At 39.9% G+C, this 27,921-nt stretch overlaps 1 protein-coding gene and 1 long non-coding RNA gene across 2 annotated transcripts in view; one reads left to right on the top strand and one right to left on the bottom strand.

Moving 5' to 3' along the window:
- The window catches only part of LOC132823880 (uncharacterized), a 43,724-nt gene extending 16,342 nt beyond the window's left edge, over positions 1 to 27,382 (top strand). Inside the window, exons 2-3 of the long non-coding RNA XR_009645608.1 lie at positions 6,714 to 6,830; positions 27,095 to 27,382. This is a non-coding gene — a long non-coding RNA (uncharacterized LOC132823880). The remainder of the gene's footprint in view (positions 1 to 6,713; positions 6,831 to 27,094) is intronic.
- Positions 118 to 27,860, bottom strand: irf8 (interferon regulatory factor 8). The gene is made up of 9 exons (XM_060837971.1): positions 27,717 to 27,860; positions 27,370 to 27,556; positions 25,467 to 25,650; positions 22,343 to 22,428; positions 14,914 to 15,019; positions 13,426 to 13,479; positions 6,662 to 7,048; positions 2,622 to 2,740; positions 118 to 2,152 (listed from the first exon to the last, which is right to left on the bottom strand). Exons 1-9 carry the CDS (start codon positions 27,722 to 27,724, stop codon positions 1,964 to 1,966), a joined length of 1,320 nt encoding a protein of 439 aa, XP_060693954.1. The 5' UTR covers positions 27,725 to 27,860; the 3' UTR covers positions 118 to 1,963.
- Between the last annotated feature and the right edge of the window lie 61 nt (positions 27,861 to 27,921).

The following is a 27,921-nucleotide window of genomic DNA, read 5'->3' as shown; positions in this document are numbered from 1 at the left end:
CTAGCTTTCGGAGCGACGCTCCTTCATCAGGTGATAATCACCTGATCACCTGATGAAGGAGCATCGCTCCAAAAGCTAGCGTGCTTCCAATTAAATCTGTTGAACTATAACCTGGTGTTGTGTGATTTTTAACTTTATTATTTTTAAGGTGTCTTCGATTTAATTCTTTGAAATGATGAAATGAATGCGTAAGTTTTAGAATACAGTCTATTTAGGTATAAGATGATGGGAAATTTCTTCATCCAGAGAGTGATGGATTCACTTCCACAGAAAAAAGTTGAGGCCACAACATTAAATATTTTCAATAAGGCGTTGGATATAATTCTTAGAAGCAAAGGGATCAAGATGTAAGCAGAAAAAGAGGGTACTGAGTTTGATGATGCCATTATCATATTGAAGGTTAGAGCACACTTGAAGGGTCAAATGGCCTACTCCTGCTCCTATTTCCATGTTTAAAATTAATGCTTATAATATCAACAAATAATGGAATGGGTATCCAATTAATATCAATATCTTAATAATATTTCAGTTTCAGAGTAGCTAATATCAGCCAACTTACAAAACTGAAATGGTACATTCATCGTGAGATGATATAAAATGGGGTCAAGTAACAGCACAGGAATTGGAAGAAAAGGATGAAGAAAGAATTCCAGTGCAGAACTAGATGTGCTGCTTCTCGATTTACTGTCTGAACTGAAAACAATTAAGAGATTACTTGATCCTCAATTTCAACAGTTTCCATGTTTTTTAATTTTATCTCCCCCTTTCAGTAAGCAAAATAAATTAAATTTGAAGACTACCTCTGACAGTTTTAGCACAAAAAGATGAAGTGGTTATGTTTGTTATCAAATAGGATAAACTAACTGGATAATTACATAAACCAGCCAATACTCAGGAAGTTTTGAGTTTTGATACCTGCAGCAACTGTTTAGCTCACAGTCATAGCTTAAATGATAATTATCATGGCTCTTCTGCTGAAATTTAAGGTACCAGCCCCATTCCAGGGATGTGAGTGCACAAACTTAGGCTGATAGCTCAGTAAAATAAGAATGTGATCTGTATTTAATATCAGAGGTGCCATTAAACTAAGGTCCTAACTGTACTCTCTGGTGAATATAAAATGTCCTGTTGGAAAGAATTCTCCCTGGTTTCGAAAATATTGTTTATCCTTAAATCAATAAGATGTCTGGTTATTATCACATTCCTGTTTACTGTGCACATGTTTGCTGCTGTGTTTCCTACAACAGTTCCAGGAGAAAAAAGCAATTCACTGATTTTAAAGCACTTTGGAATACCTGAGCTCATGAAAGTGCTGATATAAATGCAAGATTTCTTTTGAAGTTGATTGCCTCTACAGAAATGTGCCTGTGCTCAACTCAAACTGCATTTCGATAATACAACGGTCAGTACCTGTATTGGATATTACAAAGTAACTGCAAATTACTGCACAGCAATACATGCGAGGTTGCAATCTATACAAATGAACGGCCCATTTTCTTTAAAAGCCAAATTGATAACAAAATTGCAAGGCAACTCATACCCAGGCACAATTTCAAAACTAGAAATTTTTGTAACCCATTATAATAAATCAATGCAAGTCCCTCTTAGACATCCATTATTCTGTAGGTAATAAATATTTCTTACATAGTAAGTGTCATGACAGTAATGAACAGTATTACAGGTAAATTCCTGTTCAGTGCCTTCTGTTATAAACTTCTATGGATAATAAATTGGTCTTCACAGTGAAAAATAAACCTTTATAAAATATATGATTATTTTACAAAATGCAATATTGTTACAAAAATATTAATTGCAGTGCAAAGCTGCATTCAGCCAAAAAGGATGATTAGAAATTCGGAGTCCTTTAGCAAAATTACTGACATCCAGCAAAGAGCATTTTTCTTAATGCTACCAACTTACACAAAAGTCCTTAGATCACTGAAACAAAGATTTGTTTTTATTTTCAGCTTATTTGTTGGTTTTCACTGTAGGCGGGTCTTGGGTAGCCATAACTATTCACACAAAGTTCATGAAGAATCCCAGACAATTTGTCTTCTGCTGTTTCATTGGAAATTTGAAGATGGATGTTGTTATCATAATTCCTTGACTGAAGTACTGCTTGCAAAATATGCTTTGTTTTCATTTGTTCAATCTACAAAGTAGGTAGAAAAATGTTTCATTTTTATTTTGTTAAAACTAAGTAATTTTACATTGTTAAAACAGTTTTAAGATGAGTTTTGGATCAGGAATCGCAAATGCTCTTTTACAGAATGTGGGTATCGCTAGCTGGGCCCGCGTTTATTTCCCATCCCAAACTGCCCAGAAAACAACAGTCAGCTGCATTGCTATGACTCTGGTCTCATATGTAGGCCAGACCAGGTAAAGATGGCAGAATTTCTTCCCTAAAAGGACATTAACGAATCAGTTAAATGTTTATAACAATCTATATATACACAACAGAGCTCTGATCACCATCACACTGACTTTTTATTCCAGACTTGTATTAAATTCAAATTTCACCATTTTCCACAGTGGAATATTAACCTGGGACTCTGATTACTAGTTCAATGACATTACTACTACATCACCGCCCCCCACTCCAATGTAATAAATTCCTTTACCTCCACTATAATTAATTTTTTGTTGATGGGTTTCATGTCAGGAAACTCCTCTCCAAAACATATAATCACTTTGTTATCTGGAAGGACACACTGGGGGTTCTCTGTGTAAAGCTGCAAAGCTGGAAGAGAAGTACAATATTTTAAGACCACAAACCATCATCACCATTGCATTGCAAGTTTAAGTCTAATTGTTACTTAACTCTTGTGTTAGATTAACATAAATTTGCATCCAAAAAGATTTTCTATCATTTATAAATGCATGCCAATAGCTGTAAATAATGTACATATAAGCTTCTGTTACAAATACATTGTCTAACTGCCCAAACCGATGTGGGTGACTTCAATAATTATATATATCAGATACCCAAAACTATTGTTTTCAACTAATTCACAAGCACTTTTTGAATTAACAACGTAGAAGATTAATTTGCAAATCTCTTTCCTCTCTGATACACCAATGCTTATTAATAGTTCTACAAGTAAGGTTTGATACGCAGGAGAATCTGCACATAAAGTTTACAAGACATAAACAACTTACATGTACAGTATTCTATAATGACCAAAACATTATAAGAAGTGCAGAGGCATAAGAGCATTAGGCTTATCAATCCTTCTTTGCCATTCATTAAGATCAAGTGTTATGCAATTGTGACCTTAACTCCAATTCCCTTGACTCCCTTATTGACAAATGTCGCACTCAGCTTTGAATACGTTCAATGAGTCAATCTCCACTGCTCTGTGGCAGAGAATTCCAAAAACTAATGACCTTTATGTGAGAAGAAATTTGATCTTCAATGGGACACATTTGCCTTCCTTCCTATTTACTTGATGTGCCTACATGCTAACATCTTGTGCTTTGTAATTCATGTACATGGACCTTCAGTTCCCTCTAAACTGCAGTATGCTGCATTATTTCTATTTTTTCATGATAATCTGATTTTCTATTCTTCCTTTCAAGAGGACTGCCTCACATTTTCCCACACGAGACACCATCTGCCTCTTTTTGCATACTCAACTAAGCTCTCTCCCTTTTCCAAACTCCTCAATATAACAGATTTTTGCATTTTCTAACATGACAGATAATAGATGAATCTATAATTTTCTAATTTGTATTCTGCATTCTCCACCATTTTTTGAACAGTGATGTTATACTTGTTGTTCTCTTCTCTGCAACCACTTCCTCCAAGACCTTAAGATACAAACTATCAGATGCAAGAGACTTGTCAGCTTCGATTCCTGTTCATTTCCATGTAACTTACTGTCAAGCAATACTGGTTTTTTAAAGTTCCTTCCCTGCCTTTGCCTCTGTTTCTTTTAGTATTCTTGGGATGCTTAAGGATTAAGGTCAGTGCTGCTCAAGGAAATGCAGGTACATCAAAAGATGACGAGTGCCTTTAAATGCATCCCTCAGTCCAAATCTGCACATTTTGCGGAGGGCAGCTGTCTATTTTCCCTTTCCATAAATGGCAAAAGAAGTATCAGAATCAGTCAACTGAGCAGTCTGTACACAAAAAAGGTGCAATTATTAATTTGTAACATGGTGAAGTAGAGAAATATAAGCAATTGTTGGACATGAATAATCAAGTTACAGGTTTAAATGACTGAGATCCAGTTTGCAGTTCCTGTCACAGAATAGGGCAGAAACTTCTTGTATACACCCTTCACTTGCCGTGCCACTTTCAACATTTTTCAACAGAAATGTTTTTGTGTGTAACTTTCCCTCTCCAAGCCAGAAATTGCATATTAGAATATTATACAAATCCAGGGAGTCTACCATAAAACATATTCCTCCAATACTTGCATCTTAGCAACATCGAGCAGAAAGAGCTGGCTGTTTCCTTCTGTCATCTAACACTCCTGTAACTAACACAGAGGAGTTTCATCTAACTTTTAGCTGAGACAAATACCTAGGTGCCCAGGATGTATCACATATTAAATACAACTGGAGTCTTATGGGTTCTTAAGACGGGCCACAGGACCTGAAACGTTAACTGATTTCCTCCACAGATGCTGTCAGACCTGTGAGCTTTTCCAGCAATTTCTGTTTTTGTTCTCGAGAATCTTATGGCGCTTTTCCAAAGCAAAAAACAGAGACAAAGAATTTGGCCTTTGTACCCAGCCGCAGGTAGCAGGAACCCAAGTCTTGTCACAGTCATTCCCAGGTAAACTCCCAAAAGAGAGGACAGACAATCATCCAAAATAATCTAAATTACTCTGACTCCAGAAATTCAATTTGGACAATACTTCCCCATGGTGCCAGAACTCCCGGCCCAGCGTAACTGCCAAGTAAACACTGGCTTTTTATTTACAATGCTATGACCCAAATCCCAGATCATTTGGCTTCATTATGAAATGGTTTTGATACCCTATGCTAGGGCACTAACCCCTAACCAATGACAGCTCTAATCAGCTAAAGATCTCTTATTGATTTAATTTTAAGAGTACATGTTAATATTACGCTAATTATATTGTTAAGATATATTAGAGAAGGGTATTAAATACCTAGAGCATGCACAAAGAAAGATTTTGGGTCACTGGGTTGGTTCATAGGAAACAAACCAAACGCTGTGCTGCTTTTGGTGATTATTATCAAGAAAAGTACCGTGTCACATTTGATACTTCAGCAATGATTTGGGATCAATATAACCTGACATAACTGGTATAGAGTACAAATGTGGCAAACAATCCATTTCACAATTACCATAATATTGTAATAGCTTCAGTACATCATTCAGACTTATTAAATCACACATATCCACCAGGAATAATAGTTCCTTCATTAACTGAAACCTAAGTGAAATACGGTTGGAGTGAATACACTATGTCTGGGAACATACCCTTACTTAAATTCCTCTGATATTCTGACATAGATGTGAAACAATTTCTCAGAAGCATTAGTCTTTTGATTGTGCGCATTCTGTGCAGTTGTATGCCTGGCTCTATCTAAGCACCCTGTGATTTGTATGTGTTGTATGTTATGATCTGCCTTAAAACAAAACTTTCCATTGTACTCAGGTACATGTGAAACAATAAATCAAATCAAATATCATAGAATGATTTATCCCTATAACATGTTTCACTTAAAAACTACGGTATATTTACAGTGTAATCTAGAAATTCACAAACATATTATCAGATCATACATCAGTGATGTGTGCTTTGTAAGGTGAGCCAAGCCCTTTTAAACATAACAGGTTACCCCATGTAAGAAACAATCCACTCAGGAACAGCATACAATGTGGTGTTCAAATTTAGATAATCAAACTTTCTGTCATATCTTGACCATGTCTTGCATTGTGCTGAAGAAAGTTTTGTTATGAATGCTCACTCAGAACATGATCAGGTCCAACTATGATGACATCTACAGTCAAATAGCTTATCAACACTTTCACCCTAGACAGAGTGATGAAGAATGGCATTTGGTCAAAATACTTATGGTATAATGTTCTAATACCAGTACGCCCAGGTGAAAGGCTAAGAATAAAATAAATTGCAACATTCATACTCAATTTTCTGTGCAAAATGATGATCTGACAGGACGGTATACTGTGAAATATTAATTTCTGTACCAATAACAATGATCAATCCCAATTAAGAACCTCTTTCTCAGTTAACCAGATCCCAAAGATAAAATCCCATTTATCCATCAGTGCTTCCTGCTCTACATTGGCTCCCACTGCCTTGATTATGTAATTTTCATTCTCAAAAGGTTTTGATAGTCTCACCTCCCTCAATCTCTTTAATCTCCTCCCTCTCATAACACTGACACTTCTGCACCTGTCCTGTTCTAGCACCTCTTGCACTAAAATCTAATTTTACTTTAGTCTAAGCTCAGGAATGTCCTTCTCAAATACGTTCACTGTTCTAACATCTTAAGGCACCAGTTAAAACCTGACTCTTTGACCAAGCACCTGTGCTAAACCCCTATGTGGTATGGCATTAATTTATATTTTATAATACTCGTTAAGCACTGTTAGATATTCTTTGACATTAGACGATGCCAGATAAATGCACAATCCAAAGAAAGTTATAATACAAACCATGCAAAAACTGTTTTGTGTCAAAAAGCTTCACTATCGCATCTCTCTCCAGCTTGTTCGGCCGGTCAGCAAAAGGCGCACAAGGGCCACTCCAGAAAACCCTGCCCTGGCACAGCCTTTTGATATAGATGCCCTCGTTGTTGCTCAGCAGCAGCACCCCACGCTCAAGGTGAGTCAAGAGTTTATTTGTGACTTGCTGTTGCCGATGATTCATGATCTTGTTTGTGGGTGGGAACAGAACCTGCTCCATGCCTTCTGGCCCGAATATGGTCTCATTGCTGGTGGGGGCATGACGGACGGTGATTCGACAGCCATCAGATCGCCGAATGGGAACCCGGGACATTGGAATTCCTCCATAGTAAAAGGTTACTATCATCTGGCAAAACCCTGGATAAAACACAATGTTTGAGAAATTCAAAATATCTCGCGTTCAGAGGCCAACAACGCAGAATTGATAGAGCGCCCATTTCATAATTCTACAGCACGGCAATATTCTGCATGTGTCATCAGCAGTCAAAATGCAGGGTGGCAGGGAGGAGGAGGCTGTCAGTGAGTGCCTCAAATGCATTGAAGCGCTTGGGAAAATTCAACCAAAATATAACCATTGAAGAGTCAGCCTTCACTCCCTCACCACCCTCCCCCACCCCCAACCACCCCCATACACCATCCCTCCCCCCCCACCCTAACTGAAAACTGCCAAAATCTGGCTCCTTCAATGACAGGCTGGTTCTCCCTTACATTTGCTACAATCAAGCTTACTCTTGGCATTGGTGAAAAGATGACTGGCAGCATTCAGCACAGCTGTGAAGGAAATGAGGTTTCAAGGAACCCAGTTGTGGGAGGAGTAAGGTGGGCAGAAATCAATCCTGCCATATCACAGGGTGGATGGGGGACAGCAGTAAGGAAGTCTAGTGAAGGTGGTGTGAGGTTAGGAGTTTTTAAATCATAGCATTCTCTTAATGGTATGCATGTGTGTTGTCACAGACTGTTCAGCTAGGTAACGTTCCTTTCTCAGGCAGTGTCAGTCCTGTGTCCTGTGTTGTTGCTGCAGTACCTGTAGTTGTTGTTTCATTTCTATTGTTAAGGTGGATCTCACTCACTGATGGTTAAACTGTGGCCTGCACAGATTTTGAGTTTACACTTTCCTGACTGGCTGCTGTCAGATCTGGATCAGCTTCTTGAGTTGTGCCTGCGATTGTGATGGTTTATCTGGCTGTTCATTACCACTGTGTGTGATCTAAGTGATAACTGCTCTATGCAGGTCCCAAACTGTCATGTGAGATGATTCTTGTGGAGTGCTTTGAGGTTTTCGCTATAATGGCCAATCTAATGCTAAAATCTAGCAATTGTTTTGCAGCCTTTTCAAAGTGAAATTTAACTTGTTGCTCTTCTACTACGATTCCATCACTCATGCCTGTTACTATTTCTGACTTCAGTAGCTTTTTGCTGTTGGAAGATTAACTTAGGTGCGCTGTCACATTAAGTCTGTACAGGGCTACTGCCTGCCTTCAGTAGATATGTTTCTCAACTCAACAATTGCCTCATCTACTTCTGTGCTCAATTTCTTTATGATTCCTTTTGGCAATTTCCACTGCCACCTCCATTTTCCCATTTGACAGAAGATGGCGTAGAGATGATTGTGGTGTTGAATTTCACAATGCTTTATTAAGCAACTGAATTCTCCACTTGTGATCAGAGAGCCATAGTTCATCACGATGTTCAGAATGTCATAATGTATGTTTTCAATTTCTCCACTCATCGTGAAAGTCAGCTGGTTCACCTCTCAGTGGTCAGTAATAGGCTACAGTAAGATGATAATCAGTTCTTAGGAGAAAAAAAGTCTATTCCCAGCTTTGTCCATGGACAATGAGGGGTGTTGTGTCATCACTAACACTCCATCTTGTTCAGCTTGGGTCTCAAGAATATGTAAATATAATCTTGCATATATAAGAAATGCCTTTGGTTTACTTGTTGGATAGAGTCAAACTCCAATGTTTGTTCCTTCACATGCTAATATACAGAACCAAACTGCTTTAGTGACTGTGTTTTAAAAAATTTTATGAATAAACTTTATTTTTGCAATTACAAAGAACTGATTACAACCACTGCATTAGCTGATGCAGTCCTTGATTTCATTGTTCTGATTAGGCCAGTACAGCATACCTCTTGTCCTTCCGAGAATTAGGATTTCTGGTCGGCATGGACGGGTTGGACCGAAGGGTCTGTTTCCATGCTGTACATCTCTATGACTCTATTACTCTATGACTCAATCCCTTAGCGTATGGATGTGCTTTAACATCTCTCCTCTCCACTCTTTAGATATAAAGACTGGATATTCTCTTTCCTATGTGCCACTTTGGCCTGTCATTTTGCACCTATCTGCCCAATATGCTCATGACTATAGGAGTGTCCTTGATGCCTTTCAGCCTTCCTTCTATCACCACTTCTTGCAACCTTTGGGGTGTTACAATTTATTTGGTAGTTCACTTGATTTGAACAAGGCCTTTGACTTTTGAGCACAATGTCTCTTCTGGGTTGATGAACTCCAGAGCAGGTAAAGCTGTTGCTTCTCATTGGATCTGGAAGGTTTCACATTCCATCACAGCATCCTCTATTTCCTTCATGTTCTCAATATCCTGTCAGCGATGTCCATCTGCTTTCCGTGCTTGTGCATCTCACCCAGATGATATCTTTGCAATCCGAAGAACATTCTTTCCAAACTCTTTGGAACAGATAGTGCCAGCCTGAGGAAAATACTTTGAACTGGCGTGTGGTCAGACTCGACTGACACTTTTTCTCTTCAAAGAAAGCATCAATGAAAATGTTCACAAACACACAGTGGCCAGGCACTCTTTCTCAATCGGAGCACAACAAAGTTCCATTTGTAGTAATGCGTTAGATGCAAATACAATGGTTGCCCTTGTGGCACGGTGGCTCAGTGGCTAGCACTGCTGCCTCACAGCACCAGGGACCCGGGTTCAATTCCAACCTTGGGCAACTGTGTGGAGTTTGCATATTCTCCCCATGTCTGCATGGGTTTTCTCTGGGTGCTCCAGTTTCCTCCCACAATCCAAAGATGTGCAAGTTAGGTGAATTGGCCATGGTAAAATTGCCCATAGTGTTCGAGGATGTGCAGGTTAGGTGCATCATTTAGCAGTAAATGTAGGGTGGGTCTGAGTGGGTTACTCTTCAGAGGGTCGGTATGGACTTTTATGGCCAAAGGGCCTGTTTCCACACTGTGGGGAATCTGGGATACATTAGGGTTGCTCCAAGTTTGACCTTGCTGGGTCACATTATACAAACTTACGTTATAGTATTTCAGTAGTGGCCTTGCCAAACTATTTGCTTGATGTAAATTTGCTTCTTGTTCCACGCCCAGTACCACTGCACATCTCGGAAGCCAGCGAATGTAATGATTCCCACTCAGACGACAAATGGGGCAAGAACCTTGCTAAATATTTGCCAAATCCAACAAATCATTGCACTGCCTTTCCAGTTGGTGGTTACCACTTCACTGCTTACAGCTGTCACCATTTCCGGACCTGGGCAAAGACGTTTTGCTGCTGTACATAAGCTCTGCACTTAATTTTAAACATCTTTAATTGCAATTTTTCTTATTCAGCTTCAGGTTCATTGGGAGAGCTCTTTCCAGCAGTCACACAAGATTTTGAACATGGTCACTGATGGCTTCTTTCATTGTGTTTCTGCATCAATAAACTAGCAAGTTCTCCACTATAACCTCCACTCCAGTAGGGTCATTAACTGTCTCATCTTGATAGGAGAAAGTGAGGACTGCAGATGGTGGAGATCAAAGTCAAAAAGTGTGGTGCTTGGCGCTACGAAATGCCAAATGGCTTATGCAACCATTTGTATCTCTTGAATGACATCCAGAATATTGTTAGAGAGTTACTGCTTTCATCCCACTTCATTTGCCATTAAGGAAGCAAAGATTTTTGTCTTTGCAGGTTGTGGTATAACTCATTCGATAATTAGCATGGGATAATGCGATCTCTTCAGAGCTTTAACTAAATCCTCAAGCTCAACGAATAGTCAGCCTTGGAGGCTGTCTCACTACCACCATGTGGCTAAGCTGTTCTTTAGGAGTTGTTACTTTCTTGATTATTCCCTTCCTTTCCAGGTCTTCTATCTCGACCTTCAGGCTGGCTATAAAAGGAGCTCAGGTTTTCTTCATCTGATACTAATTTGGTCTTGCATTCTCATCTACTTCGAGGTGATATTCTCCTGGGACACATCCTAAGCCTGTAAACATATTGTTATATCCTCTAGGATCTACTCAACATTCAGTGCTTCAATGTACTCTAAGATGTTATAAATCTCTTTTGGTAGGTTGAGGGTTACTGGCCTAAACTTTAGACTTGCTCTGGATGATCAAAGTGCTTTTTCTTTGCTTTCCTTCTATAATCTGGAATTCCGATTCTCCTTCATGTAGATGCAATGGGCTCAGAGAGTGATCTATCCTCTCAGCATAAGTATGGAGTCATCATATCAGCTCTATCTTATTTTTAAGGGTTTCACTTTTGGATCTCCACTTTGCACAGGTCTGTGATGCACTGGTATCCACTTGACACTTTAACATGATGTTCTCCTTCTGCAATCATCACTCCAAAGGCAGAAACCATGTTAAACCAGACAACCTAACTATAGCTTGTTATATAGTGCAGCATGATTCATCAGCATCTTCAGCTGATTACACTCCAGTACCCATCTGCATGTGCTCACCGCAATTGCTTCAAGCTGGTTTGTAAATGGATTCAGATTCTTGCTGTTAGAATAATGCTCTCTCCATGCTGGACATGCTTTCTTTTCCTTTGTCTAATATTTTCCTTACCATTTACATCCTACACGTTATCTGTGACTATTCGTTTTTTTCGGCCTGGAAGGTTTATCAGCATAACGCAAGGCCAAGTTTTGTTTACCATCAAAATGGTCTGGTTGCTGATGTATAACCTCATGTTGCAATTTTACAGAGAGCAAGTTCTACATCGTTCAGGCGTGCTCTAACTGCAGGTCCTCTAATGTCGAATACAATCCTTTCCTTACTAAGATAGTCTTTTAATTGTACAAATTCTGCAAGCTGTGCCGATCAATGGAAACTTTTTCACCTTGGGCCCTATTATCGAACACTTACTATTCTTCAGTTATGTTCACTCAAGGTTCAAAATGTGCTTTCTCAGCTTTCAAAATTTCTACTGTCTTCTTTTTTGTTCATAGCACACTTCCTGGAATCCCCACAATGCGGAAACACCCTATTTGGCCCAACAAGTCCACGCCAACCCTCCAAAGAGTATCCCACCCAGAACCATTCCCCTCCCCTATTACTCTATATTTCCTCTGACCAATGCCCCTAACCTACACATTCATAAACACTATGGGTAATTGAGCATGGCCAATTCACCTGACCTGTACATCTTTGGATTGTGGGAGGAAACCAGAGCACCCAGGAGAAACCCGCGCAGACACAGTGAGAATTTGCAAACTCCACACAGAGGGTGAAATCGAACCCAGGTCCCTGGCACTGTGAGTCTGCAGTGCTAACCACTGAACCAGTGCTAACGCTGCCCTGTTCTGCAAAGAGATTTAAGGTTGAACACTTTAAAACAGTCTTGGCCAAGCAATGAGAAAAATATAGTTACTCTCGGCTGTTCTGACTTATTCTGTTGCACTTTTGTAATCTTTCCAGTTCTTCTTCATATCACCTTTCAAATCAACTTGCACTGGGACAGATGTGGTTGCAGCTATAATGCTTTATCCAATGTTTCGGCTGTGCCTGCTTCTTCATTCCTTTGTCATGTCTTTTAGCAGCATATAGCTGCTATTGCAACTCTGAACATGTATCTTTCTGTTGTAGCTGTGTTTCCACCCTTCCACTTTTAATACTGTGTTACATGTTCAGTCCAGTATACACTGGCTCCACTTCAACTTGACTTTACTGCAGCTGGCCATAAGATGGATGACCCCTCATGATAGGGGTCACATTACTAAGGAAGGCATGAGGCACACTAGTGCAGTTTCCATCCCAAATTGAGGGGGCACAGTGTGGGTGAGGAGGAAGAGAAGCTGCAAAGCAGACAGGGACTGCAAAGGGGAGCAACATGGTCTACAAAATGGAGTGAACATCTACAATGGGACACATTCCAACAAAAGAATACTTAGCTAACTGGGAACAAGGAGAACAAGGGTATTCCTTGCAAATGAATGTGAAATTTCTAGCTTAAGACTGTTGGAATTTGGGAACTACTTTATGGGGAGAACCTGTAGTGGTTGCTATCATAATTAACATTGTGTCAATCAAATAATTTAATAATGAACAGTTTTATATCATAACGTTTTGCATTATGTGAATCCCACCTTGGAGGATCGCAGATTATGTGAATTAATTGAGGATCAGTGGCTGTCTGCGACATAAGCACATGATGGTTTAGCAGAAATCTCAGCAGTCCATGGAAAGTGTGTTTAAGTGATGCTTTCGGTGTATAAATTTGTCAGATACACTTTTTTTTTAAAATTGGTGCTAATTTGTATCTGTTGTCTTGCGCCAATTTAAATACGAAGGTGTCTAGGAGACTAATCCTTCCCTTGTGCACTATGGCTTTAGGATTAAATGAAGCAGTGATAGCCATTGAGTATATTAGTGATATTTTTCTAATTCCATGCCTATTTCCACCATATGTCAACATATATACAGGAAGTGTGCATCAAATATGAACTGTAATGAACAATAATGACAAGCAATGATTTTGTACCTGAACTGGGTTGCATAGGTCCAAAGTTATTGGCATAATACAGCATTGAAGAATCTGAAACAAAGAAAAGGAAGAGATTGCACTACAAGACGTCTGTTACAATGGAAACACAACAAAACAAGGCTAAGGAAAACAGAGTGAGGTGTACTTTGACTTTCTGCAGCCATGCAAAGGGGTTGGAAGGTCATTTTCACTTTTGCTTCACTTCTATTGGAAATGATTATTAGGAGAGATGTTGACTTGCTATCATGATTAGCATGATTTGGAGGAACCAGTATTGGACTGGGGTGGACAAAGTTAAAAATCGCACAGCACCAGGCGATACTCCAACAGGTTTATTTGGAAGCACCACCTTTCGGAGCACTGCCCCTTCATCAGGCAGCGCTCTGAAAGCTAGTGCTTCCAACTAAACCTGTTGGACTATAACCTGATGTTATGTGATTTTTAGCCATGATTAACATGGTTTACTAAGTCGTGATCTATCTCATAGAAATTTAAATGTATCATCGTTACAATTACAAACTTGAAATATTATTGATTGGTTGATTGCTGTGATGTGTTCTTCCTATATGAATTAACAAAATTAACCTGAATAGCTTTCCTCACACATAAATGGCACACAAATAATTGACACTGCAATTTCATCCCATTCTTCTTTGTTCCTTACAACCTACAAGCCCTGAAATGACACTGTGTGATTTGGTTGTGTAACACTAACATGTCCATCCACTTTCCTTATTCATTCATGAAATAGAAACATGGTTGGCAAGGATAGCATTTATGCCATCTCAAACTACCCCTGAGAAGGTGGTTGCACACTTACTAGTAGATCTGAAACTCCTCTGCACTGTTTTCATGCAAGTTTTAACTTGTTTAAAATATTTCCTCTTAAACAGCAGGAAAGGAAGTTTAGACAAACATACAAAGTGTTCATGCATAATTTAAGTTGCCAGATTGCTAAAACATAAACTTTACATTTCCTAATCGTTGCTTCCTATATTCCCCCTGCTCCTAATACTGCCCTACTCTGATGGCCTCCCTCCTGAATGAAGGGTTCTCAGCTCTCAGTCCCCTGGTTTGTCTAGAATCTTATGGATTGTTTACTCATGAGTAGATGGTTGATTGCAAGCTCTTCTCAGGTATTTTTTTTTAAATTCCATCACAGGCTTCACATCATGCAAGGAGGGGAGAGAAAGCTCCATTTGAAATCTTCACAATTTCTACTTCACTGTTTGTAGAGGAGTACTTTCTTTTAATTTTCCTGCCCTCTAATGGCAACTGCTCAAAGTTTACAAACTTTTGTTCTTCTAGCTGACAATATTCCCATGAATGGAAATTCTATTCCACTTTCTGATCTGTCAGAATCCTACTAATGGGTCATATCCCGTGATAAAACTTTTTGAAAGGCTAAGCAAACAGAAAAAGTGTATAAATCAGATTACAGCTGGTTAGTCCAACTGCAAAAAGGGAAGGGTTGGCTTGTATTACCTTCAATGGTTTGTCGTCCCCACCAATCTTGCTGTGGTTGACTTGTACAATCCTCCTGTGGTGGAGAATGACTTCTCTTTATTATGCCATTGTAATCTACAATAACCTGCAAAATGGATTTCAAAAGACACATAATTATCTTACCAAACTTTTTAAAGGGTTCCTAGTTTACCATTCTATACAGACACTCGTCTGTTTTATCCTCCAATTATACATCCTATTCACAAACTGATGACAGCTCCTGTTGTTTAACAATAAATAATGCAAATTCAAATATTATTTAAGGAAAAGTTTGAAACATCATATTTGCACATTTTGTCCACTTATCCCTTTCCCTCAATCCTGATTCCCCTGAATGGAGATTTGGCTGCTCTGTCAGAATCCAATCAATGCATCATATCCAGTAATGTTCCTTTTTAAGTCATTAAGCTCCATGTGTCATGCAATGGGAAATTAAGTTGGGGAAAAGGAAAAGCAATGACTAACATTTACAAAGTTGTACTTTGCAGAAGCTTGTCTATTAGCAAAGTGATGAAATAAGTCACCACCGTGTTGTCATGTGGCACTTACATAGCTGGCTCAGTACTGATGGACTCTCTTTAAGGTTTATCTGTCCTTTTCCTTTTTTGTAAGTTATTAAAAATGGATCCTAATTCATGGCAAGAAATTTCTGTATTTTATTGTATACTTACAGCAAGATACGTGACAGTAAAATCATTCATTCATCAGCTCACTTTTTGGACTTCATTACAGCCCAGTCCGAACATAGACAGAAAAAGCTGAATACCACGGGGCAGGGGAATGAAATAACAACTACTGAACTTGAAATCAAGGCAGCCTTTAATGGAGTTTGGCATCTAGAAGCTGGTGCAAAATTGAAGTCAATGAAAGTCAGGAGTAAATCTCTCTATTGGTCGAATTCATACCTAAGACCTTGATGAGGCCAAACATCTCAGTCCCAGTATATCACCGCAGGGGTTCCTCAGGATTGTTCCCTGATCAGCTAGCCCAGCATCTTTTATTATATTCCCTCCACCATAACGTCTGAATTGTGGATGTTCAGTGATGACTGCACAGAATTGAGTAATATTCGGCACGGTGGGTCAGTGGATAGCACTGCTGTCTCATCGTGCCAGGGAGCCAGGTTCAATTCCAACCTCTAGTGACTGTCTGTGTGGATTTTGCACATTCTCCCCATATCTGCATAGGTTTCCTCCAGGTGCTCCGCTTTCCTCCCACAGTCCAAAGATGTGCAGGTTCGTTGAATTAGCCATAGTAAATTGCTCATAATGTCCAGGTATGTGCAGGTTAGATGCATTAATCAGGCGGCAATGGGTCTGGGTGAGTTGCTCTTTGAAGGGTCGGTGTGGACTTGTTGGGCTGAAAGGCCTGTTTCCACACTGTAGGGATTTTATGATTCCTCAAATACTAAAGAAACCATGTCCACATACACAAGACATGGACAACTTTTAGTCTCAGAATGATAAGTAGCTGGTGACATTCACACCACACAAGCACCAAGTAATGACCATTCGAAAAGAAAGAATCTACTTCTTGGACATTCAATGGCATTGTCATCTCTGCTTCCCCAGTGCAGACAATCAACATTGTACGTTTGCCTCTGACTGAAAGCTGAAACTGGACTAGTCATGTAAATTTTACAGCTACACAGGAGGGTCAGAGGTGAGCAATTCATGTCCTAACTTTCCGAAGCCTGTGCACCATCAACAAGTCAGAAATGTGATGGCAAACTCTCCCCTTGTCTTAAAGAAGGTGGTGAAAATGTGTTGCTGGAAAAGCGCAGCAGGTCAGGCAGCATCCAAGGAGCAGGAGAATCGACGTTTCGGGCATAAGTCCTTCTTCAGGAATGAGGAAAGTGTGTCCAGCAGGCTAAGATAAAAGGTAGGGAGGAGGGATTTGGGGGCTACCTATCACATCTCCAAAGCCCCTCCCCCAAGTCCCTCCTCCCTACCTTTTATCTTAGCCTGCTGGACACACTTTCCTCATTCCTGAAGAAGGACTTATGCCCGAAACGTCGATTCTCCTGCTCCTTGGATGCTGCCTGACCTGCTGCACTTTTCCAGCAACACATTTTCAGCTCTGATCTCCAGCATCTGCAGTCCTCACTTTCTCCTTAAAAAAGGTGGTTCCCATAATACAACAAAAGCTCAACAACATCCAGGACAAAGCAACCCATTCAATCAGCTTCCACAATCTAAACAAACATCCATTCTCTTCACCACTGTACAGCGGCAGTAGTGGGTACTGTACACAAGATGTACCACAGCAACTCACCAAGGTTCCTTCCACAGTCCCTTTGAAACAAGTGGTCAATACTACTTACAGAGACGAGAACAGTGGATGCATGGAACCACCACCATTTGCAAGATTCCTTCCAAGAATCACACCATCCTGCATTTCAAGTCTACTGTTGTTTCTTCACCCTCATTCGTTGAAAATCCTGGAACTCTTTTCCTAACAGCACTCTAAATGGCCATATATAAAATGGACTACAACAGTGCCTCAGAACAGAGTATAAAGGACAATTAGGGATCAGCAACAAGTGCTAGCCATTGCAGAGACACCTATAGCCAATGAATGAATGAAAAAATGTGATAAATACCGAATGAACTACTTTAAGGGCAACTAAACAATTATGTAGCACAAACTTTGATGAGTAAGGGGATGAATGAACAATCCGGTAATCCACATTTTTGGTGGAATTAGTTGAGAGAATAATGTTGGCAAGGACAATTTTTCTCTTAATTTTTGAAAGTTCTTCCTAAATTATCATCAGAAATCTTTACTGTCCACCTCAACAGGTGGACAAACGTCGCTTAACATCATATTCAATCGGCAACAGTTCCAACAATGATGTATTCTCTCAGTGACTTATACATTCCGATCCGAGACATGGGTTGGGATATCTGGTCAGCATGGGCAAGTTGGACCACTGGGTCTGTTTTCATGCTGTACATCTCTGTGACTCGATGACTCTATGGCATGGCCAGCAATCTTTATAATGCATGACTAGATACAGCAAGCATTGTAATAACCAGCACGTATGGGACCAAGAGTGATCAAATATTCGGATAATCAAGAGGTACACATAACGACAGAAAACCCTGTTCAAGCAAAGCTTTGAAATATCGACATAGAGTCATAGTCATAGAGAAATGCAACACGGAAACAGACCCCTTGGTCCAACTTGTCTATGCTGACCCAGATATCCTAAATTAATCTAGCCCCATTTGCCAACATTTGACCCACATCCCTCTAAACCCTCCCATAATGTTGTATTTGTACCAGCTTCCACCACTCCCTCTGGCAGCTTATTCCTCACATGCACCACCCCCTGTGTGAACAAGTTGACCCTTAGGTCCCTTTTACCCTGTTCATGCCTCTCATGATTTTATAAATCTCTGTAAGGTCACCCATCAGCCTCTGATGCTCCACAAAAAATAGCCCAGCCTATTCAGCCTCTCCGTTTAGCTCATATCCTCTAACTCTGGCAACATACTTGTAAATCTTTTCTGCACCCTTTCAAGTTCCACAACATCCTTCCTGTAGCAGGGAGACCAGAATTTCATGCAGTATTCCAACAGTGGCCTAACCAATGTCCTCGACATGACCTCCCAACTCATATTCTCAATGCACTGACCAATAAAGACAAGCATACCAAATGCCTTCTTCACTATCCTATCGACCGGTTACTCCACTTTCCAATGAACCTGCACTCCAAGGTCTCTTTGTTCAGCAATACTCTGCAGAACCTAACTGTTAAATTTTCAAGTCCTGCTCTGATTTGCCTTTCCAAAATGCAGCACCTCACAATTATCTAAATTCAACTCCATCTGTCCGCCACAGTCCATTGGCCCATGTGATTAAGATCCCATTGTACTCAGAGACAGCCTCCTCCACCTCCAATTTTGGTGTCACATGCAAACTTACTAATCATACCTCCTATGTTCACATCCAAATCATTTATATAAATGATGAAAAATAGTGGACCCAGCACTGATCCCTGTGGCACTCCACTGATCATAGGCCTCCAGTCTGAAAAGCAACCCTCCACCACCACCTTCTGTCTTCTACCTTTGAGCCAGTTCTGTAGCAAAATAAGTGGTTCTTCATGTATTCCACATGGTCTAACCTCACTAACCAATTTACAATGAGGAATCTTGTCGAACGCTTTACTAAGTACATATAGATCACTTCCATTGCTCTGCCTCATCAATCCACTTTGTGACTTCTTCAAAAAAACTCAATCAAGTTCATGAGACACAATTTCTCATACACAAAAACATGTTAACTATCTCTAACCAGTCTTTGTCTCTCTAGAGACCTGCATCAACAAAAAATAAATTGTAGAAATTCAATAGCTCCTCAAATCAATGTAAAAAGACACAATAAGTAATAGAAACATAATGCAGGGAGTATGCACATCACTGTTATACTTTGTTTACAGCATAAATACTTGAACAACGTGGTAGATTGAGGAAAATAAAGTATATAATTTTTGCTGGTAATCAAGAGTGCCAGTTGATAACATGCTGGTAGAAACAATGTTTACTGTACCCCAGTCAAAACCAAACTGATACATATTCGGGCTTCTAATTCAACACTCCCTGCAAAACTGCTTCCATAATATTGTATTTTAGATCATGAACTTTTCCACTTTAATCAGTATAAAATTGACAATGAACATGTCTAATTTTAAAACATTGGCTTTGCACTGCTCACAAATAATCTGAGCTTGATATCACATCCATTTTCAATATTGTATGCACAGCGAGCAATAATTATTGAAATGCTTGCAACTTAAGAGCTCTAAAACTGAGATTCCACACCCAGTGTACAATCCTGCTCAAATGAGCATGACTATCAAAAACTGGAAGTGTAAGCAAAATAACCAGAGAAGTCAACTTAACCACAACTCAAGGACACTAACCTCGCCATTAGCGGAGGTTGAAAACTTTTCAGTGCTCAGTGATAGTGGCAAAAATCTCCTGCTGTTAGGAAATTCACTCTTTTATATCTGAATGCCATAGCACCAACAAGGAAATCATAAAAATAATTGGCCATCCTGTCGGCACTCTACCCATTCACTTCTGTTCTCGCTGCCAGTAATCTGCCTTCAATCCCACCTGCACATTAGTTTATTTAGGGGCATGAGCAAAAGGAAGATTAGAAGAACTGAAGTTCATACAATAGAATCCCTACAGGGTGGAAGGAGGCCATTCAGCCCATTGAGTCTACACTGACCCTCCGAACAGCATCCCACTCAGACACACCTCCCTACCCTATCTCAGTAATCCCACAATTTTCTAAGGCTAATCCACCTAGACTGCACATCCCTAGACACTATGGGCAATTTACTGTAGCCAATCCACCTAACCTGCACATCTTTGGATTGTGGAAATAAACCAGAGCACCTGGAGGAAAGCCACACTGACAGGGGGAGAATATGCAAACTCCACACCGACAATCACCCGAGGCTGGAGTTGAACCCAGGTTCCTGGCGTGGTACAGCAGCTGTGCTAACCACTGAATTGTCATGCCGCTCCCCCTGATATATAATTGCTGGTGCAAGAAGAGAGTTTTCTTTGTTACTTACTGAAACAAACCAAAAATGGACACTAGTTTAAAAAAATTAAAACTTTAATCCTTTTCAGGATTAGGTTGGGACAGAAACAGGACATGGCAGCGGTGGGTGGCATTTATTTTAGAGGGGAGAGCTTCATGTTCATAAAAATAGTTCTGGCAAACCTTTCTCTCGGGTCATTCCTTAATATCGTCAGGCTATTGCCCCTCTACATGCAAGTCTCCACAGGCTTTTTCACAGACACAGTGCCATTCGAATGAGCTGCTACAATGAATGTTCAAGCAGTCCAGGTGAAACAAGAAGCACTGCGAGGAGTGCTCTGTGAACAATCTATACGGTTATATCAGTCCCAAGCCAAGTGGTGACAAATGAAATTAAACGCTAACATTTTCGCTGAAAATAGGTCACGGCTTTGCTTCCTAGCTACGAGCCCAGTGTCCCAACAGTCATTATTTTATAGTATTTTGTTGAGACAAATGAAATAAAGTGAAATTAAAGAAACAGTTGACAGTCCTTTTACAAGGGACAATAAAATGAAAGAAAAGCCAAAATGAAATTGACAAACTTTAAACTGAAATACGGTCATGAGAATTGATTACGTATTCCAGCTCCTGTGGTGTCCACTGGTCACAGAAGCTCTCAAATATATCAGTGGACACCATACGCTCCCTCTCCAAGGTCACCAAGATAGTCCCTCTCGGTGGTTAATTAAACAATGCCCTTTATCTGTATAGTGGAATTTTTATACCATTAACATGTATTCACTCTGAGTCTCTATTTGTCAAATGCTGACAGTTCCTAACGCAAACTTGCACTGATCTGCATAATGATGCAGGACAAATATAATTTCATTTGTAGCTGGTTTTATTGTTTATATAAAAGTCATAGCAGAAGTTTCCTCGTTAATTCATGGCTTAATGTTTCATTAGAGCAAAGCCACAAAAACAATAATGGACTAGACAGGATTCTAAATCTATATCACATTGGCTGTTCTGGGCTCTCAGTCAGCTTGCCACAATTGGAAAAGGAAGAGAAAATATAAACTGGAATTGCTCATTCTGTGACTTTTAATGGAATGTCATCAGAATACAAACTGATCAGCCTGCGCTATGATGCTATACCATAATCATTAAACTGACTTGCACATAAAAATGGACACATGGATTCCAAATTAGTTCGGGCAATCATGCCTTAGCAAGAGTTAATGCCTTCAAAGAATGAGAGTAGAAAATTGAAATGAAGTCTGTGTTCATAAAACTATGAAGTTTTAAATAAGAGAGACCATTGTTGTCTTTCACTTTGAACATTTATTTTGTGCTAGACAATACGTCAATACTTCTGTAGATTTGAGAACCATGCCGGCCTTCAGATACAATGTTCAATCATCAAATCATCAGGTAAGCACCTTCCAAGAACAAAAAGGTCTCCCAAGTGTTACTAACATGCTTTCACAGTTAATATTAATATGAACTGGACTAAGCAATCATATATTTCGTCAGCTACTTGTGTGACCTGGTCATATTCAAATTGATTGTTAAATATATCCACATAGTAAATGTGACTGTCGTTTGAGACAGTCATTGGAGAGTGAAGACTTAGAATATCAGAGACATATAAGGCCATACACAAATCTAAATTCCTTCTTTATTCACAGGATGATCAAACAAAAGAAGGTACTGAACTCTTCATTTTACATTCATGTTTGCATTGCAACTTATTTAGACCAACAGGAAGCATCTAACTTTAACCATTTCATTACATACTTTTGAATCTGACTGAGGCCTTAAACCATAACAAAGGGATAAAAGGAACACAGTCACTTACATCCTTCATAAGCTCATCGGATCCAGGAGGGCTGCAATCCATATCAGTGACATCACCTTGTTCATTGGAGTTACTGCCAAATTTACCTGTTTTAGAAAGTTTAAAATCCATTCAGTCAGTACAATGAACAGGACACAACATTCGGTCACTTTTCTGGGATATGTTCATTCGATGCAAGTAATTTGTCAAAGTGATAGTATCCGTACTAGTACCAGAAAGGACTTGTTTATAGAAATGTGTCTATATTTACTGTCCAGGGCAGGTTTACCGGGCACATTTAATGAGAAAATAGTCTCTTTCTTGCACATCTGCCTTTTTTCTGTAAAAAGGTTGTTATTTATGTTAAAGATGGGGGGGGGGGGCGCGGCGGTTGAGTGAATGAAAGGTGGAGATGATGCCCAGAGAAATAAAAACAATTGGGCAAACAAAGGAGGGGGTAAAGGTCAGCCTGAGAGAATGAGTAGCTGCTGATGGGGGCCATTAGTGGCTGACGATGGGCTGTTTTTGGTAGCAGTCCATTGATAGCAAGGCCTGGTATGTGGGATTGAGGTAAGGACATGGAAGAGGGTGTTCAGGCCCTAAAATTGTGAACACGCGATTGAGTCTAGAAGGTTTCAGGGTCCCCAAGTGGGAAATGAGGTGCTGTTTTTCCAGCTTGTGCGCAACTTCACTGGAACACTGCAGCAAGCCCGAGACAGTGATGCTGGCCAGGGAACATGGTGGTGTGTCGAAGTAGCAGGCAACCAGAAACTCAGGGGCATTTCTGTGGACAGTATGTCTAGTCTGCACTTTGTCTCCCCTTTGTAGAGACAACAACTATACTCTTAGGTGCCCTGTAGCCTTCTGGACTCAATATCAACTTCAACAAGTTTAAGGCTTGAGCATCTTCTCCAATGTCCCTACCACATACCCATCACGCTACTGCCAGAGATAACTCATTGTCAGCCACTAATTGTCCCCATTAGCAGCTATTCACTTGCCCAAGATGACCTTTATCCATTTCTTTGTCTGCTCACTGTTTTTCTCTTTCCTTGGGTTCCATTTCTACTTATCATTTACTCCTATCACATCCCCCAACCCCACCTTTAGCATAAAGTCAGAAGTCACACAACACCAGGTTACAGTCCATCAGGTGTATTTGAAATTTGGAGTGCTGCTCCTTCATTAGATGAAGGCACTTGTGATTTCAAATAAACCTGTTGGACTATAACTTGGTGTCATGTGACTTCTGACTTTGTCCACCCCAGTCCAACACTGGCACCTCTACATCAACTTTAGCATATGTACCAGACTTTTACAATCAGTTCTGGAGGGTCAGTGAACCGAAAACGTCAACTCTGCTTTCTCTCTACAGATGCTGCCAGACCTGCTGTGTTTCCCCAGCAAATTCTGTTTTCATTTGTGATTTCCACCTTCTGTAGTTCCTTGTTTTTTTTTCGTCATTATCTGGCTGCCCAACCAAAAACCATGCTCTGGAATACCAAAGATTGCAATTCAGGAAATTGTCTCAGCTTTCTGCGGGGGCTCGTTAAGTTCCTCAATCAGATCAAATTATTCCCCACCTTCCTCTTAGATCAAACAAAATTTATAAGCCAATCTTATTTTGATTCAGTTTTTTGAAGATATTTTTAATTGCGTATATTGCTGTCCAAGCATGATTAATCTACCACTTTATTTCAACAGAACAGAGCTATATTAACCAAAGGTTATTTGATTCCTTTGCGTCAGCAGAATGCCAAAGCTGATTGTGTTCTGCTTCATTTTGTCAGCTTGACATTGCATCAAAGTTAAACGAGGAGTTTACTCTCCTCCTGCCTGAAGTCATGACCATAATTTCCTAAAAAGCTACACAATTTCAACAAGCAATGTCTTGATAGATGATATATATACTATGATATGTTGCATAATACATTCATACCAAAATTCTCTCTCTGCTGCTATGATTCCCAACAAAAGAAATTTGATGTGTTACTAATATTCATATAATGAACATATTGAAAGTACAATAGACCTAAATGAAACCTAAGCAACTTATTTTCAAGTCATCCCCAAACTTTGACAGAAGAGTTAAAAACATTTATTCAAGGAAGTGATCAATCTAATTCCACCTGACGAAATCTCGTAATCATAGAATTCCTACAGCTTGGAAACAGGCCATTTGGCACATCAAGTATGCACCAATCCTCCAAAGAGCATCCTACCCAGACACACCCCACTATTCTAACCATGTAACCCCACAGTTCCCATGGCTAATCCACCTAGTCTGCACATCCCTGGGCACTATGGGCAATTTAACATGGTCAATCTGCCTAACCTGCGCATATTTATGGGCAGCACGGTGGCACAGTGGTTAGCACTGCTGCCTCACAGTGCCAAAGACCCGGGTTCAATTCCTGACTCAGGCAACTGACTGTGTGGAGTTTGCATGTTCTCCCCGTGTCTGCGTGGGTTTCCTCCGGGTGCTCCGGTTTCCTCCCACAGTCCAAAGATGTGCGGGTCAAGTGAATTGGCCATGCTAAATTACCCGTAGTGTTAGGTAAGGGGTAAATGTAGGGGTATGGGTGGGTTGCGCTTCGGCGTGGACTTGTTGGGCCAAAGGGCCTGTTTCCACACTGTAAGTAATCTAATCTAATCTAATTTGTGACTGTGGGAGGAAACCCATGGCTGTGTGGAGTTTGCACAATCACTGGAGGCTGGAATCAAACCTAGGTTCCTGGTGCTATAATGCAGCAGTGCTCGCTACTGAGTCACCGTGCTGCGCTAATGTTTCTATTTCTCCCAAACCCCACATAATATTGAAAAGAACAATTTCTCAACAACCTTTTATATCCCAAGCACCCAACCAATGTCTTATGAATCAAATCTTTAAGAAAAAGGAAAAGAAAACAGAAAAACAGAAAATGTCAGCAATGCATGACAGGCTAGTAGGTCAGCCAAGAAAACAAGGAAAACTCAAGACTTTGAGATGGAGCAACTCATCAAAACGTATCTTGCGCTTTCAGACAGTAAAAGAACAAACATGGCTGAAACCACTGAATCTAAATTTACAAAAGTACATGGGTAAATCAGATGGCGGAACACAGGGTACATAATCTGCCAAAGCTGCTGAATAACTTATGCTCACATTTTTGCTGTCCTTCAGGAACAATTCGATAAACCTTATATGGTTCGGAGATGTCAAGCTGTGAACGGTCAGTTACTTCTTCAAAGTCTGGACTTTTGTTGAGCGCACAACGAAGTCTTGTCTTCCATGTGGCAGGCTCTGCTTTCTCACCTTCTTTATATTTTCCTTTGAAAATAGCCCAAGCCTATAAATGCCACGTAATATATAAAACAAGCATACGTTAGTAGCAAGTCTCAACAAACTAATTGGTGCACTATGAATTATTCTTGTACTGGAAGCCATTAAAGTGGTGACCTCTCACATCTCTGATTTCTGCTAACAGTTAATCTCCAGTCAATAGAACTGTAACTTCCTTTTCAGCCTCCAGTTAAAGAACAGGCTTGGTTTTGGCTGTTTTAATCCAAGTGTTAAAAAGCAGGTGATACAATAATGAGATGCCTTCCCACTTACACCTGTATTTGTGAGATATTTTACAACAATCATCTATGTTCTTGCTTTTATTCTTCTCTAAAAACAAAACAATTCTGTTCAAGTCTTCTTAAGTTTCACAACAGTGCGAGTGACAAGGCAAGGGGAAATTTGCATCTTGGATGTTAGGTAGATATTCCAATTACTTCTTTTCCAATAGAAATACACTATGTTATATTCACCATCTAAATATATATATATATTACAACTTCAAATGTTCCACTTGACAGTTGCACCAAATCAAATGGTTTTTAAAATAAAATTCAACAGAAGCAAAACAAAATCTAGACATTAAGAAACTTTGTGCTTAAAGAGTTACAGTGCCCTTACTCTAAACATACTGCCTCAATGGATGTTGATACACAACTGAACTTCAGGTTAAACCTTTGTTCAGCTGCCAAAACTTTGCCCTAACTGCCACTTAATAATGTGTTATATTCAACTGGAAATGTTCAGTTCTCTGCTCTTGTCACTCAGCGAAATTTCCAAATACTTCCACAGTCCGATTTCCAGATGCAAACAAAGAGATCTATAGCTAGGGTTTTCACTTCAGAAAAAGAGTTACAAGACTCAAAGCCTTATTTCTGCCTTCTCATCACAGATGCTGCCAGACTTGCTGAAGTTCTCCAGCAATTTGTTTTTGTTTAATGTTCCCGCATCTGCAATTCTTTGTGTTTTGGATCTGTAGCTGGTTCTGTCCTTCGGACTTGATAATATTGTCATCAAAAGCATGCTCAACTTGGGCAAATAATCCCTCCCAATAAACTAAATAAATATTTTTAAAAATACTTTCACCTTCAGTCTTAAATACATCTTGCATCCAGCTTCTTGCTCTATACATTTTCTTGTACAATGATTTTGTTTTCATTGCAACAGCTAAATCCCTAAACTTACTGCAACTGCAGAATCTAAGTGTCTAACCTTACTGCAACTGGAGAGGCTACTGCAAGATAATAAGCAAGAAAATATTGGTCATGGTAGTGAATGAAGCAAAAATTGCCACTATTTTCTACACAACTGAGAAGTTAGCTTTCATTACTAATTGAGATACCCCTTCACTAATGTCTGTAAAAAGGTTAGCTTTCTCAACTCCCCGGAAAAATACCTTATAATTTACATTTTTCGAATTCAAATTGTGCCCCGACGGTTTTGTCTTTCAGCGAATCTCATTCCTCGAAAAACATCTGACAACATCTAAACTGAGCTCAGGTCCCTTGATACAGACCGGCCTCAAAGTCAATGAAGCAAATTGGTATGCATAAAGATGTCTATATCCGCCTACAGCTTGGAAACTGGACTAACTTGCTACAAACCTCCAGAGTGTCCCCAAACCTAACCTGCATGTTTTACCCTTGGCTACATTGCGATTGTGTATTTTCAAAGTAGAACCGCTTCATGAAAATTAATAAATGCAGCATCATAAACTGTGTCGTACTTTGAAGATCGAAGCGTCCACCTCCTGGTTGTAGTCCTGTTTCCCGGCGTGTTTCCAGGGAATCCGAAAAGTCACTTTCTGCTCATCATCCCACACCAAGCCTGGATACTGATCACTATCAATCTGGTCAATGAGCCACTGTTTGAGACGGCGCATCCCGGTGTTGTTTTTATCGACCATGCCAATCCTGCAATAGCAACATTTTAACCCATCAGAGAATAATTACCTGGTAACAAACGAATTGAATTCGTCCCAAATCATGAGACAAGTTACTCAGAAACAAAATATCATTTTTAAACCATTGTGAAAAAAAAGTTTGTAATGAAGCATTGAAAGTGCATCCTCACCCTTGCATCGTCCCACAGCAGCTCTGCGCCAGGTATAATTAACAGTGGTCTATTACCAAACTCCAGGGCAAGCGTTTTCTCTCCTGGTTTCGTATCTCCTGTCCTTCAATTGCCTGACAATCAATGCCGTCCTATCTCGGTTTGAGCTGAACTGTGCGTTTATGAACTCGTAAGAAGGTGGGGCTTATGTTTGACAACTGTCAGC

This window comes from Hemiscyllium ocellatum, chromosome 17 (assembly GCF_020745735.1).
Source record: "Hemiscyllium ocellatum isolate sHemOce1 chromosome 17, sHemOce1.pat.X.cur, whole genome shotgun sequence".
Lineage (NCBI taxonomy): Eukaryota > Metazoa > Chordata > Chondrichthyes > Orectolobiformes > Hemiscylliidae > Hemiscyllium > Hemiscyllium ocellatum.
Note: the sequence above shows the minus strand (reverse complement) of the source record. Positions and strands in the feature narration are given on the sequence as shown.

Excerpts from the sequence above, each read along its gene's own strand:
- irf8 (XM_060837971.1), bottom strand. Across the intron at positions 13,480-14,913 it reads GGGACGACAAACCATTGAAG|ATTCTTCAATGCTGTATTAT; the intron begins GTAATACAAGCC and ends TCTTTGTTTCAG. Across the intron at positions 2,153-2,621 it reads AAAAATTAATTATAGTGGAG|ATTGAACAAATGAAAACAAA; the intron begins GTAAAGGAATTT and ends CCTACTTTGTAG.